Source organism: Musca domestica, unplaced genomic scaffold (assembly GCF_030504385.1).
Source record: "Musca domestica strain aabys unplaced genomic scaffold, Musca_domestica.polishedcontigs.V.1.1 50, whole genome shotgun sequence".
NCBI lineage: Eukaryota > Metazoa > Arthropoda > Insecta > Diptera > Muscidae > Musca > Musca domestica.
Genome location: NW_026712347.1, coordinates 31,807 through 48,589, shown reverse-complemented (window position 1 = coordinate 48,589; position 16,783 = coordinate 31,807). Strand labels below are relative to the sequence as shown.

At 32.3% G+C, this 16,783-nt stretch overlaps 1 protein-coding gene across 1 annotated transcript; it reads right to left on the bottom strand.

The window, feature by feature from the left end:
- Positions 1 to 2,232: 2,232 nt before the first annotated feature.
- Positions 2,233 to 3,022, bottom strand: LOC131805349 (uncharacterized). The gene is made up of 2 exons (XM_059128450.1): positions 2,673 to 3,022; positions 2,233 to 2,526 (listed from the first exon to the last, which is right to left on the bottom strand). The coding sequence occupies exons 1-2, from the start codon at positions 2,896 to 2,898 to the stop codon at positions 2,261 to 2,263; spliced, it is 492 nt and encodes a 163-aa protein (XP_058984433.1). The 5' UTR covers positions 2,899 to 3,022; the 3' UTR covers positions 2,233 to 2,260.
- Positions 3,023 to 16,783: the final 13,761 nt, after the last annotated feature.

Sequence of the window (16,783 nt, the reverse complement as noted above, 5' to 3'; positions counted from 1 at the left end):
ATAAAGAGTCGAAAAAAGAACACCTCAATAAAATATAAGCCATAAAATCATTATGTCACAATAAACAAAACAATTTATCCAGTCAGCCAGCCAGCTAATCAGCCGCACAATCCAAATCCATACCAACCTGAGGTACTTATTCACTTTCTAACTACCACAACAGATAGACGTGGAGACCAACAAAGCTCCAACATAACAAATAAAACCAAGCCAGCAAAAGTCAAAATGTCAACATTCATCATCATATTGTTGCAAAAGTGTAAAACAAAATAACAACAACGACGACAACAATAACATACACAAATCATGTATATATTTAAGAATATTTTTCAAAACGTTTTGTTTCTAGTTCCCCGCTCAAAGACTGCTGCTACTAGTATCTGTGACCTGTGTAGAAAAGTTGACAGCAAATCATAAACAACTCATACAAATCATAAAAGACATCATCATCATCGTCGACGTCGTGGCCGTCGTCATCATTCCCACACACGCTGACAGAGCTCAGCGAAGATCTATAACGCCAAGTCATGTTATGCTCCTCCATGTCAAGGAGAAAAAGGTAAATATTTTCCAAGTCACACTTGAAAAGGAAATTGAAATACCGGAAATGGTTAGGGGATTGCTTGAGTAATGGTTTTCGTGTGAAATGAATCTGTGCAAGTGTGTGGGAGAGAGAGAGTATCTCACAATGTGATTGTATGAGTATACGGTTACTTTTTCGGGGATTTATTTGATGTGTCATTTGAAAACACTTTGTGAAGTGAAGACAAATCGTGCTCAGATTTATTTCACATTCTTCAACGTGAAGGGACCGCAAACTCATACACACATACATGTGTACATATATCCGACGGAAGATAGCTACAAACTCATCTGTCAACACTTGTTCGCTCGTTTTTTAAAAAGGGAAAGTAAATCTAAACGAATGTTATATTAGATTTTCTCTTGGCCACCGACATGATGGCGTTATAAACGCTGAACATAATCCATGTGACATGAAATGGCGGATAATTTTAAATGGATACACATATATTTTGTTGGATTAATTCGTCAGGTTTTTCTTTTTTATATAAAATAAAAAATTAACGTCATAAATAAAGATAAGGACAACAATTAATAAATCGATTTGTTTAAGCTCTGAAGCAAAAAATATAAAAACTAGGAAAATTTTTATATGGAGATTTAATCAAGATGAGAATGCTTGGGAGTATTCCCAATCCTAGACTTGCACAAGTAAATTGTGACTTTTTATAGTCTCCACCATGAGAAAACTTAAAATCATTAAAATTTGGGACTTGGATACATTTTATCTGTAAAAATTCAGATTTTTCCAATGAGTACACGCAAAAAAATATAAGCCTCTCTAACATATGTCCCAAACATATTTTGCAGCAAACAAATATATGTTTGCAAACATTCCCAAACATAACATATGTTTGGGTGCTGCAAACAAATTATGTTTGGGTCCAAACATAATTAATGTTTGGGTCCAAACATAATTAATGTTTGGGTCCAAACATAATTAATGTTTGGGTCCAAACATATTTTTTGTTCGGGTGCAAACATAATTTATGTTTGGGTCCAAACATAATATATATTGGGGTGCAAACATAAATTTATGATTGGGTCCATTTGTATACTTACTGCAGATATAATTCAACCATAATGCAAACTAGTTTTAAAATCAATTTTTGATATTCACATTTTATTTAACATAAAAGAAATTCATACATATTATAATATATAATATAAAATTAATTGTAATAATTAATATAATATTAATATCAGTAATAAAAAATTGTTAAAAATAATAATATTAAAATAAAAATTCTAATTATAAAAATATTAAAAAAAAAAATAATTTATAATGAAACATAGTTTTTTATTTTCTTTAATATTTTTATAATTAGAATTTTTATTTTAATATTATTATTTTTAACAATTTTTTATTACAGATATTAATATTATATTAATTATTACAATTTTTATTATGCTTAAAATTATTCTTATGTTTCTAATATTAATTTATTATGTTTTAATTTTTATAAATAATATATTGTTGTTATTGATAAAATAAAATAAACATTTGTTAATAAGTTTATAATTTATATCGTGCCAGTTTTCATAAAATTTTTATTTTATATTAATTTTTTAATTTATTATTATTAATATTATTCTTAATATTTGTTATTATTTTTATTTATTAATTTATTATTTTTCCTTTTATTACAATCACTATTTTTTCAATAAAGTAAAATACTTACAATCTGTTAGGGTCTTCTTTTAGACATTCGTCAATAAGGGCCTTCGAAATATTCACCCTATCTTTATTTTGCAGGCGTTTTTCGGCAATAAAAATTCTCCATATTTTGTTGACAGCCGGAATTGACTTGATGGACTCTATGTCAGTCTTTAAAGTTGAAATAACATTTGTTTTTGGGGTAAGATCCCCAAAACCACCTACGGATTCACACTCCGATAGAGTGCCACTAACTGTCGATGCTGATGCCACTGATCGAACGGAGTCTAAATGAAAATTAAATATATTATTTAAAAAAAGAAATATATTATTTAAAAAAAGAAAAAATATTAACAGCCTGTTTCTTTATTTTGAAACGAAATTTTTTTTTGTTCCGACATAAAGAAACAGGCTGTAAATCCAGTGTACTTACCTCCAAATTGCAACTCAATATGAAAAGTAGGTGTTGACATATATTGATGAATTACTTTTTCAAACTGGCCTTCTTTAATGGTTGCACCAAACACTAAGGCTGTTATTTTTCTTGAGGCATCAATTTTTAACTCTAATTTGGCTGCTTTTATAAAGCTTTGTAGATTTAAAGGCTCCGGCGCTTCGACAAATAATTTGTCTTCCCCCAAAACAGTTGGTATCAACATTTATTACAACACTTGTGACACGACGCGAAGGCACAAAACAAATAAAAAGAATAAAAAAAGAACACAACCAGAATGCCAACATGAGACACGCGCAAATGTTACGCTCTTTTGTTCTCATCAAGCAAATCGGTGTGTATGCGAAAAACGCATGTATGTATGAATGCATGAACATTAGTAAGAAGCAACGTCTCAGCAACAAAAAAACATCCAAACAGCTCTTTGTGTGTTGTTGTTGGCATTTTTTGGTGCATGGACAATAGAAAAGAAATAAACGTCTCAGCAACAGTTTCCATCCCTCTTGCCGCGCACACACCACACATAGTTACAGCAGCGATCGGCAGTGTTTGCTTGGTGAGAGCGTAACATTGGCGCGTGTCTCAAGTTGAGACACTCATCAACGCAAAAACAGACTTCTCACCCTCCTGTCTTCTTTTAAGTCACCTATAACACCAATTCAAAAGTAATCGAGAGCTCTGTTGTTTAGCTCTTTGAAAAAATCCTCTCCGCACCCATAAAAAAATATGTTCTAACATATAAAATATGTTGGTACCCAACAAATAAAATTGAGTTATGTTACAAAATGTTGCAAACAAATATTTGTTTGCACCGAAACAAATTATGTTTGCATCCAAAATATATTTGTTTGCAAACAGTCCCAAACAAATATATGTTTGGATCCAAACATATTTCTAACATATATTTTTCTGCGTGTAGAAGTACCTTCAAAATCCCCTTAATTTGGAAATCTAACATTATAACCAATATCTTTATTGCTTTCCGATAAAGTTCTTCAAGATTTACAAAACTTTTACAAAATTTCAAACAACTGTATACCTCCATCGATTTATCTAATAACTACAGAATGCATTCATTTGATGCTGACAGAAGGCATTCATTTGATGCGGACAAAATGTACAAAATGTACGTTATCCATTTAAAGACATTAATAGGCGATCTGCACACGATAACTCTCCAAGGAAATATTCGTTTGGACCATTCTAATATTTTTAACAAAGTGAGATCGAGTTCGACGTAGGTCAATAGTAGAGAGGACAAGTCTACACTTCCCCCATCCTTTCAAACTTTTGGAAAATTTCGGATTAAGATTCCTCGGAATCCTTGCATTTTAGGTACATCGATACATCCGCCGTATTGCAGATATTTTGGTTGGAAATTTTAACCTTCCAGCGAGTCAAAAACGAGTCTTGTTAGTCCTGTTTTTAAATTCTACAATAGGTCCTAGAAAACATCCAAAGTCTACAACTTACCTAAACGCAAAGAATTCATTCACTGTATATCACAAAAAATATTTGCATCAATGTTCCAAAAAAAAAAAAAAAAAAACAAGTAAAAAGCAATAAGTTCGAGCGGGCCGAACTTTGGAGAATGCTAAAAAAAAAATTAAAAATGCCGAATACAGCCGTGAATAATGTAGCTAAAATCATCAAAATACCAAATATATGGACGTACTGATATATGGGCTTTGTACGAAGTTGGATCTGCATAGACAATTTTGTGTCATAGACTGTAGTTCCCATTACGAACTCTAAATACGAAATTGGAAACAACTCCGGTGAATGATGTCGCTAAAATCATCAAAATGCCGAATATTGGAATGAATCATTATATGAAGGCTATACGAAGACGTCAGCCTACATAATCAATTCTACTCCATAGGGTAAAGTACTCAGAAAAAACTCCTTGTATAAAAAACTCGAAATTTATCCCCGATTTTTTTTATCTAATTTTCCTCTGAATTGTTTAAAGTTCAAAAATTCGGTTTAGGCGAAATGTGCTAAAGGAAGAAATATTTCATACAATTTTTTATACCTTATCCATATGGCTACAGAGGGTATATATCATTTGATACGTCCAAAAAGTGCCTCATCAAAATAATGGTTTTAAATCATAGGTCTCTTTGGGCCTAATCCGTTTCAGGACATTTGGAGTCGATCTGGCGATGTCCATCCGTCTGTCTGTCTGGCTAGGGCGCACGATAACTCTCGAAGGGAGCATCCGATTTGGTCCAAATTTGGTACATCGCAATATTATTATCAAACGTAGATCGAGTTCGGAGATGGACAATATCGGCCAACTCCTTCTAGCACCTCCCTCACAAAAGAAAATATTTGAATGCACAGAAAGTGAAAGTATAATCCGATTGTGCTCCAGCCTGACAAATCCTTAAGTTTTCATAAGTGCTAGTTCAGGTGCGAAAATGGAGAATATCGGTTCACTCCATCAAGTACATCCCCCAAAAAGGGTGAATAATTAAGACTCTTAAAAATTGAGATGTAAGAGTGCAATTTTCTGCAAATTAAATACTTCACAATATTTTTATTAACACAAGATCTGGCTTGATAGTTCTATCATCACAAGATGTGTTATAAAGATGGTAGAAATCGAAAAATTTCATCTAGAACTTTCCCCCTAAGGTGTCGAAGTTTTGGATCACCAAAACGATTATAAAATCCGAAATAAGCATCCGGTTCTCTTCATATTTCACATATCTCATTATTTTTGCTATCACAAGATCTGCTGGGAAGATTGGAAATATCTATCTAGTCCTTCTGGTACCTCCCCCACAAAGATTAAACATTTTGAATATCCATGAAGCTCATAAAACACGAAATTAAAATTAAATTCCATTAAGACTTGGCACATCTTAATATTTCCATCAACACAAAATCTGTTAGACACATGAAATGGGCAATGTTGGTTCATTTCTTCGGAACCTACTCCATAGAGGGATAAACATTTGAATAATCATAACAGAAGTCAAAATATATTTAAATAGTCGAACATTGGCTGAGGAGATACATCTGTCGGCAAAACCGACAGTTACTTTTTAAGTTGTTTCAATATCTTTTTCCACGTTTTTAAATTCAGTTCAAAGGTGCCATAACAACTCGGTATTCTAATAACGAATCAAATACCCCATAAAATATATTCCCTATCAACATGGAGTTCTAAGTTTATTAAGCTATGTCATCAAATGATGGAGATTACTTTTTTATGGCAATAATTGAGGAAAAACATACAGTTTGATAGGTTTGGTATTAAAATAGTCGGCAGGGGTCAACCGTTGGGTAAATGTCCCATATAAAAATGAAATTTTAAATTTAGGGTTAGTAGTTAGTAGCTATTGTTAGTTATAACCTCTCATACAAAAAGGCCAACGATTTAATGTATTTTAATGTTTTTAGTGTATTGTAACAAAATAAAAATACTGAAATTACCGCAAATTAGTTTTTGTTTAAATCCATTTGGCATATGTCAATTTAAACAAAACCGTTTTCCTTTGTTTAATATTTGAAATAAATATTCACACAAAATTTCCGAAATAAATATATAATTGACACAACAACCCCATGGCACGCATTCAACTAAATTTCCTATAAATATTTCATTGTCATGTACATAGCTGCTAATATAATATTCAAATATACAATTCATAAGCATGTAACACAGAATTTAACACCAACAAAAAATCACACTTTACTTTTTACCGCTGCCAATGCAATTTTATTTCATTTTCCATACAATTTGTTCGGATGTTGTATTTGATTTTTCCAGTAATTTTTTGGACATTTCAATTTAATTGTTTAACATTCGTTTTTTTTTTTCGTCCAATTCATTTGTATACAAATGCGTACCATAAGCATGTCATGAGCATTATTTTTTTAGATTTTCTTTTTTTCTCTCTCTCTCTCTTAGTTTGGAAGAATATGACATTTATAGAAAAACACATGAAATATTTATAAAATATACACAATAGATAGGAGGGAGAATGTTAAGTGAGATATAAAAAACACAAACTTTATAAAATATTTATGTAAATCGCGACAAAAAAGTTTGTTCTGTCCATTGAGAGGCCATAGCCAGCCGACAAATGGAAAAATAACAGATTTACTCCGAACAAAAAGTCACGAACTCTTAATGGCCAATAACATATTTTTTAATAATAAAATATTATGACATAATGTTGTGTTACCAGGTTTTCATAAGCTGACTGGTATGACATGGCTTGAAATGAATATTAAAAAAATAAATATAAATATTATGGATCATATTTGTATTAATTAATTACAAATGCTGCGATGGTCCGGCACTAAAAAGTGTGTTAAATTTGAATGAAGGTCCTTATTTTAATCATAAAAAATACGTTATTTTCTCTGAACTATTGTTAGTGATTAGAATAATTTCATATATATAAAATGTCCCAATTTTGAACTTTATTAGGAAAATTCTGAATAAATTGCTATATCTAAAAGTCATTATAAACGTCTATATATTGTCATATAACCACTTACACTACAAAAATGTAAGTATGATGAAAGTCGATAGAAAACCGTGTCTCAAATATGAATAATAACAGAAAGGGAACCTTCCCCAAATAACTCAAAATCACTTAGAAATTTTGTTTTGTATATTTGGACTAAAATTTTACACTCTAGGTGATAAACTCTTCAAATTTTGCATGCAGGTTTCTATTGATATAAGACATAATATATAAAATGCGGAAATTGCGAAGATGCACTCCACAATTTTCTTTCGAAATATTCATCCAATTTTTAATCGAAATATTCATCGGACTTCATGTTCTCAGTTAACTTCAACATCGATTTAGTCATGGACGTTTGTCTGTCCGAGCTTTGACATTTTGTACAGGCATTTATGTTATTCTATGGATGTGTTGCTATTCCAAATCAAATCAGCTGTAATTTGCTATTTTGGTCTGGATTTATTCCTTACAAAAAATATTCGAATAACATTTTTATTATTTTGATTTTTGCACTCGGGTTTCTTTTTAAATGGCATTTAGTGGGAGCCAACGGTTAGGCTGATATTATGAGATCATGTATTTTAAGTTGGACATTGGTGGCGCTCAATACTTCATACGACTTTGTGTTGACGAGCGCTGTTATATAGAATAGTTTTTTTTTTTTTTTTCAAAATCAGAACAAAATTGACATGAAATATATATACGATATATTTGATCCGATTTTCATTCAATTTGAAATACTTGCTTTTGGACTGAATTCGATCGGATGCGACGAAATTCATTCCATTTGGACGAATATTACAAATTTGACACATAATTGCAATCTGATGAAAAAATATATATGAGATATGCCTAAATCTGAACCGATTATCACCAATTTCAATAGGGCTCGACCTTAGGTGAAAAAAAATGATTTGTGGATTCAGAATGCGATTATATGAAGATCATCAAAAGGAACTAAGGGTCTATGGGTCTCCTATGCTTTTGCCTGTTACCAACAAAAGCACAAAGACATAATACCCCGTAGCACAGAGTGGTGTCGGATATAAAGATACAAGAAAAGTATAACGTAACAATACACAATTAATGATTTTAATAAAAAGGTGGTTTTGGAAATAAATATTTTAAGTGTACAATGTGGTAAGATTGGTATAGAGTAAACATAGCGAAGAATTCTGAGTCTGATAAATTTGTAAAAATATGGGATTTCTAAATTTGGAATTATAGTTTTGAGGTGGGGAGGTTACTTTTGAACAAAGAATAGCATGGAAAAAAGTACAAAATGTTTCACATTAGCGATGTTGACAAAAACCGACTGATATTTGTATAGCTGACATATAACAGAGAGCAGGCCTACGTCCTCCAATAAAGGGACATATTAATATTTAAGATATGTTAATAAATTTACTCACTTTTTTCAATCTTTTTTTTGAAATTTGCTATTTGAAGTTCCAAATTGTAATTGTCTATATGGGACCATGAATTAAGCAAAAAACTATATTCCAACACGACAATTTATGGCGAATAACATCTAATACATCTCTTTTTATGTGCCAACCTTGTTTTCCAAAATACTCTAGACACAATAGTCCAACGGATTGGTATGCGGAAATGTTGGTGGCCATTGTGCGCTAGAAATGAAGCAAAGAACCTCATTTTGTAACCATTCTTCGGTGGCGCATGCTGAGTCGTGTTGGAATGTCCAAGGTCTGCGGCCAGAATGTTTGCGTGTCCAAGGCTTTAGTACACCCTCCAGAGTATTTCCCCGATAATATTCGGCATTTATTCTGATGCCACGGTCGATTACTACGAGCGGAGAGCGACCATAAGCTGTTATGCCGGCGCTTGAGTTCTGGTGGCCAACCGAAGATGCACATTTTCAGCTGACCTCTTTGGCAAGTAAACATGATCTGTTTGTTTGTTTACAAACTGCTGGACAACAAATGTTTTCTAATCGGAGAAAACCAAATGCGGCAGTTCACCACTTTCGGCCAAGCGAAACTCTTTAGCTCTTTTGAGTCTATTTTCTTTCTGTTGCGGTGTAAGTTCTTGCATTTTTGGAATTTCAATGGCTTTACCCCGAGCTCATTTTTCAATATTTTCCAAATAGAATATTGCGATATGTTCAGCTCACGAGCCATTTTTCGGCCACTGCCACGCGGGTTTCGATCAAGTCGCTTCTTTAATTTTCGAACAAATTTCTGCTGATGTTGCTGTTTTCTTCCGTCCACTTCCTTGACGTCGGGCTACGCTACCAGTATCATGGTAACGAGCGATGGAACAAGACACAAAAGATTTATCCACATTTAAATGCTGGAGCGCACTTGTGGGTTTCCAGCCAAATATAAAGAAATCCCACTATCACGCATGAATTCCAACACGAATAACTTTTTTTGGAAAATTCTCACCAAAATGCTTTTGTGCGCTTGTAAACAATATAATGAGCTGTTACTGGCATACTTTTAAAAGCTGTCGAACGAGTGGCTTAGAAATGACAGCAGTGTGAAGTTTGTTACAGTTTTTTCATCTCACCCTGTAATTGGCTATAAAGGTCCACGCATTTGTATAGCCGCCATATAGCAGCGAACTGCTCATTCCGGTTCAAGTCTCTCAATAAAGGGACTTCCTAATATGGGCCTATGAATCGAATAACTGTCTGTGACATGATTCCTAAATTTATTCAGTGAGTCCGTGATCATGAAAACAGTTATGTGTCTATCATATATGACTATCAAGGATTTTATTGCTGGAAATTATTAATTATATTTGACCGATCGGATATATTAATACTTATCTGCACCATTTAGTTTACAAAAAATCTCTCAATTTGGTACTGTTATTTTCTAATAACAGAAGTAACATATATAAAAAAAATACTGGATTTTGGCACCTATAAAAATATATGTATATGTATTTTTTCAAATATTGAAGGACATCAAATTTACGACAAGGTCGAACTAAACTGCTTTTTTAGTTTGTTAATTTTGAAATCGATTAATATCCGCTTTTCTAAGAATGTGGATTCTTCGCAATTTTTATTGGGACACTCCAGCAAAATTCACTTAATCTACATACCAATATCAACTACTTAAAAAAAAGAAATATTTTAATTTTAAATTCATGGTTAATTTTGCTCTTGATTGCAGTAATAAATTTTGCCCATGCAAGAAAAAGTGCTAATTTCCCTGCAAATCCACAGGAGGTCAGACCTGTAGTTTTTATAATAAATATATAATTTTTTTTAATTTAACATTGAATTATTGGTTAATTGTTGGCAATAGATGGTCGAGCATTGGTAATCACATTATATCTGCAATTACATTTGTGGATGGGTCTCAATGAGAGGAAAAAAAGAACAACAATCCATAAATTGTTTTAATTTGATAAATATAAACCGGAAATCATTGTTTAATAGCCACAATAATGTTTAACAATTGTTTGTTGGTGGTCTTTGGGACTAAATCATTGTTGAATTGTTGTTGTTTTTATTTGTGACAGTGATTATGTGATAGGCCAAACTACACTTGTATCCTTGATTATCTCTCTTTGTTTGTGTGCATGTGACCTCACAACATACTCTCTGTGCCCTCGTGATGACCCCTTCAACAGCAGAGGCACTCGAATGAAAAAGTCAAAGGAAGTCTATTTACTGATGACATCTCATTGATAATTTTATAGATTTATGTTGTTTTGTCAATTTTGCTGTTGATGTTGTTATTGTTGTCTACATTTAAAGGGTATTTATGTTGTTTGACTTTTCTATTTGTAATTCGATATATTTGTAAATAAACACATGTATATGTGTATGTACACACATATGTTCAATGGGAAGGAAACAAAAGGTCAAAGATTTATTTTTGGTGGCCTTGCAAGCAGAGTGGCCACCTAAAATGAATTCGTTAAAAAATATAACTTTTGGTGAAAAAAAGTCTATATAAATAAAAGAATGAAGTAATCGACTGACTGATGACTGACTTAACGATTTGGCAACATCCAGACGAAACAGCTGAAGCTATAATCTTGGAATTTTAGGTTTTTGTCTTAAACCGAATGGGTCAGAAAAAGCTGGTGGATTGGGTCAGATAAGGCTGCGGTTTTGGAAATCCGTACTAGAACGGTACGAAAAGTATTAAAAGGTACTAAATATGGCACCCTTTGTATTTGGGGAAGCAGATTCCTGAATGAGGGCTACCGATAGTTTATGATAGATTTCCTAAAGTGTTTTTGGAAACTCTAACTATTTGTGTATGAAAAGTACAAAAATGTACTACATGTGGTACCATTTTGTATCATGTTAGAGCTAAAAACTTAAAATTTGAAGTGGGAATCAAGGTTGAGGAGAAGAGTCGATGTAAGAAGGTAGTTTTGTAAGCGAATATACACGTATACATAAGAAAAGTTATAAACGGTACTAAATTTAGTACAATTTGAATTTGGAAGAATGGATTGAGCTGAAATCCTGATATCTGAAATTAACTTTACTGTCGGAGGAAGTTTTCGCTTTTTGTACTTATATTCACGAAAAGTACTAAATTTGGTACAATTTCGATTTGGGTGAACCGATATAGCTGGAATTCGGAAATTATTATTTCATTCTAGGACTGAGGAATGTAAGTAGTTTTAGAAGTTCGTACCTATGTGTACCAAATGGTACTAAATTTGGTACAATTTAAATTTTGGAGAACCAACAGAGTTGGAATCCTGAAATTTGGAAATAAGATTACTTTTGTATTCTTGGACTGAAGACTGTAGGTAGTTTTGGAAATTCGTACTTATATGTACTAAATTTGGTACAATTTTGATTTGAGTGAATAGATAGAGCTGGAATCGTGAAATTTGAAAATAATATTACTTTTGCATTCTAGGACTGAGAAATGTAGGTAGTTTTGGAAATTCGTACTTATGTGAACTTAATGGTACTAAATTTATCACAATGTAAATTTGGGTGAACTGATAAAGCTGAAATGTTGACATTTGGAAATGAGATAACTATTGCATTGTAGAACTGAGTATGTACATTGCTTGGGAACTTCGTACTTATGTGAAGTAAATGGTACTACATTGGGTATAATTTTGATTTGGGTGAAGAGATAGAGGTGGAATATTGAAATCTGGAAATAAGATTAATGTTGCATTGCAGAACAGAAGTATGTACGCAGTTTTGGAAAATGTTACTAAATATGGTACAATTTAAGATTTGGGATAATTGATAGAGTTGGAATCCTATAATCTAGGACTGAGGTTTGTAGGTAGTTTTTGAAAATTTGCAGTGTAGGATTGGGATATGTAGGAGGTTTTAGAAATTCGTACTTAATTTGTTGCAATTTGGATTTGTGTGGACAGATAGGGCTGGAATCCTGAAATTTGGAATCGCGATGATTGTTGAAGTGCAGGATTCGGTTGAAATGTTGCATGAGGGTCAATCTTAGTGTGTAGGATTTGACAAGGCTGCTTTTTTAATTGTTTTTTTTTTAATGTGGTTTTGGAAATGTGTACTACAAGTGCCCGAATAGTACTAAATAGTACTATATTTGGTACAAATTGGTATTAGGTGAACAGAGAGTACTTGAAATCTAACATTTGGTATTAGGGTCGATGTTCATATGTAGCCTTGACATATGGAGGTAATTTCAGAAATGGGTACTATAAGTATACGAAAAGTGTGGAAAGGTACTAAATTTGGTATTGGATAAAGGGCTATTGACAAAATTCTGAAATTTGAAATTTAGATTACTGATGGTATCTGTGTTTGAGATTTGGTGAGGCGAAAAGTACTAAATGGTACTAAATTTGATACTGAGTGAAGGGATATGACTGGAATCCTCAAATTTGATATTGAGGTCTCTGTGGGTGTATGGAATTAACATATAGAGGTCGTTTTGAAAATGTGTATTATAATTGCACGAACAGTACTTAGTGGCAAGCTAAATTTGGATCGGTATTGGTGTCTAGGATTAAAAGATTTAGATTGGTTTGGATATGGTATTAAATGAACTGAAATTCCGAAATTTGATATATAGGTTATTGTCGGTTTCTAGAGTTTACATATAGAGACATTGAAATAGTTTTGGACAGAAAATTTTTGATGTGGGGTTTGATTAAAAATGTTTTTTTTTCAAACTTTAACTTAACAAATAAAAAAACAATGAATTTCGGACGGCCCGAACTTTTAGTACCCGAATTTTCGGTATCCACCATTTGCAAGGAACGTGACAAATTGTTAAAAAAAATTCGTCAAAAAATGTCGGCTAAATGAAAACCGTTATATGGGGGATATACGAAGACATAAGTAATTTTTTGTCATTGGCTGTAGTACCGATTCTGAACTTCAAATGAATAATGTCGCTTACATATACAAAATGTCGAATAAAGAGCACCTTCCTATCATGTGTGGGTTGTACCAAGGCGTGCGCCTACATAGAATTTTTTTTTGTCATAGGTTGTAGTATCCATTTCGAATTTCAAATACAACATTTAAAACAATGTGTTTCAAATCTTAAAAAAATCTTACAAATTCCCAGAGGACCTCGACCTGCATAGACAATTTTTTATCTTAGGCTGTAGTACGTATTAGGAATTTCAAATACGAAATATGAAACAATTCTTATGAATAATGTCGCTAAAATCATCAAAATACCGAACATAGTGAAGTACCGATATGTATAGGCTTAACGAAGACGTGGGCCTTAATATGTCCTTTTTTGTCATAGGCTGTAGTAAATATTACGAGCTTTAAATACAAATTTGAAACACCTCCGATCTATAATGTCTACAAAGTCATAAAAATATCGAATATTGGGAGGTACCGTTATATAGGGGCTTTACGAAGACGTATGCCCGCATAAGTAATGTATTTTCATAGATTGAAGTACCCGTTTAGATCATCAAATACGGGAGGTACAGTCATATGGGAGCTATATAAAATCATTGACCGGCTTGGCGACCATTTACGAACTTAACCTGAATTTTAACCTAAAATTTTAGGTGGACCTTGTGCGGGCACTTGCTAGTAAATAAATAAAATATGTAGTTTATTCCAGATAAACTACTTAAAATTTTCAGGTATTATTCTACAGATTCCACTCAAATACACAAATACGAATTCCAATATGCTTCAAGATTTGTAAATTTTGAATAAATGAAACAGGAAAAATTTAGTATGGAACACTTAGGCATGACACCGAACACATTTCAAATTTTGAGGCCAAGTATATAATTGGGATATATTTTTCATTCTTTTCTTGCATAAACTTCAATGTTTGGAAATTCAGATATCGTTGTCTTACAGTAACAAATTCTAATGTCTAATGTAACCCGACCAATCTTAAACAGCAATAATATCTATCTGGCAACCCTGCCCACGCCCAAAAGAAATCTCAATCAGAGATAAGCATTTGCAAATAAATAAACAGTTAAGACTGCTGAAATGTTAAATTGCCAATTAAATATATGGCTACTTAAATGGCTTAACGATATATTAAGGTCTCTTCGCAAAAACCACCCTCTTGTCCCGAAGAGGAGGGTTGTAATAGACTAATTTGTTAAGCACATAAATTTGTACACACTTACTACTTAGATAAATAAACAAGTATGTTTTGTGTGATCTCCGACAAGATATCTTAACTCAAAATAAAGTACAATTTATGCATTTTTAAATAAATGTCATATTTCTTTGGTAAAATAACCCTTTTTTTTTTTGCTTATTATCCTCCTCTATGACAAATTGTTATTTATGACACTTAATTTATAGGATTTTGTCAGTTTTAGTATTGAAATTCATACTCAGTGGCCGTTTAATTTCATTTATATTTTAAATAAAAGAATATTTATTTTCTATTCAACAAATACGTATGTATATATTTTCGTACATCAACTTTAATTGACACAAATGTGTATTTATGAATGTTGTGAGTGTGTGTGTGTGTATGCATAAATTTATGAAAATTCCCATTCACATTGAAATGAACATCACTCAATTTGTGATGGCAGTGGGATGACAACACGATTAGGTATGCTGGTCATTGGGATAGGTATGGGATTTTCTGTATGCTTTTATTTTTGCCACTTTTAATTGAGTCAGACAAATTTAACACTTCCAAAAGTAGTTTAGAATAATTTGCACACAATTTGTGGATGAATTTTTGACACCTGTCAGTTATTATGTGATTTTAATATGAATTCATAACGACATCATCATAATCGTCGTCATAATCATCACAAGCAATTTGTATGAAATAAATTTTGAAGATTGACAGGATTCAATTAAGAGCCCCACACTCTCAATACAGAGACAAGAAAATGTCACAGAAACAAAAATAGTTTCATTTAAAGCAAAATACCTGTAAAATTAATACTCTTTGAAAGTTCTGCCGAATATATTAACAATAGCATTGATCATAGACAATAAAGGCCAATCTTAGTACATTGTTTTAGTGGGATGAGCGTTTTGAGGAATAAAAATTTCCATAAATTTAAATAATAAAACGAAAACTTCAAATTAATTTAAAGAACCACAGAATCAATAGCATTCGAACAATTGAGATATTCAGACCATTCTAAGCAATATTTAAACTGACAATATTAGAAAACTTTAATGGCAAAATATGTGGATTTTCGCTAATATTTCGGCATTATAAGCGGTACTTCAAATTGGGGGTTCATTATTTTTTGTTATGATAAATGTTATATTAAAAACCAAACAAAAGAAGATTTCATAGCTTGGAAATGCAGGAATAACGGCAAATTTAAAAGCTTTAAACTATCAGATTCTAGAATTAAAAAGTGAATAAATATTACAAAGCGTATGCCACCTAATAATAATGGAATGGCCTAACTGGGGAAAAGAAATTCTAAGTGGATGTGGTGTTGGTTCTCATGTAAAACTGTTGTTAATAATCTCAAATAACACTAGCACTTGGAATTTATTACACCCCGACAAAATCGGTTGAAAACATGTACTTTGGAGGTAAAATCATAAAGGGGCTACCCCAAAATTTATATCCATATTGAAAATTTTCGATAAAAAGCTTTCCTACACTCAACTACCAAATCAATTAACACAAGGTAACTAACAACCTCAACCAAAGTGATTTTGGAAATTCCTAATATATTTGAACGAAAATAACTAAATGGTTCCTAATTTGGCATTGGGTTTAATTAATAATGTTGGCATCCTCAACTTTGACATTGAGGATTCTCTTTGCACCTGGTATTGATATCTGGTGGTTCGCAATTATGCACTAAATTTGAACGCAAAAATCTAAGTAGTACTTAATTGGCTATTGGATGAAGCAGTATATCTTGTATCCCGAAATTTGATAGTGTGGTCTCTATTGGTGTCTGTGGTTAAGATGTAGAGGTGATTTTAGAAATACGTCCTATATTTGTACGAAAACTACAGAATGATACTAAATTTGGTATTGGGTGAGAATATCGGCTGGAATCTTCAAATTTGTTATTGAGGTCTTTGTTGGTGTTGATGTCTGGAGGTGGGTTTGCAAATACGTACTAAATTTGCACGAGAAGTACTTAGTGGTGCTAAATTTTGTATTAGATAGGGTGATAGAGCTGGAATCCCGAATTTTGATATTAAGGTCTTTG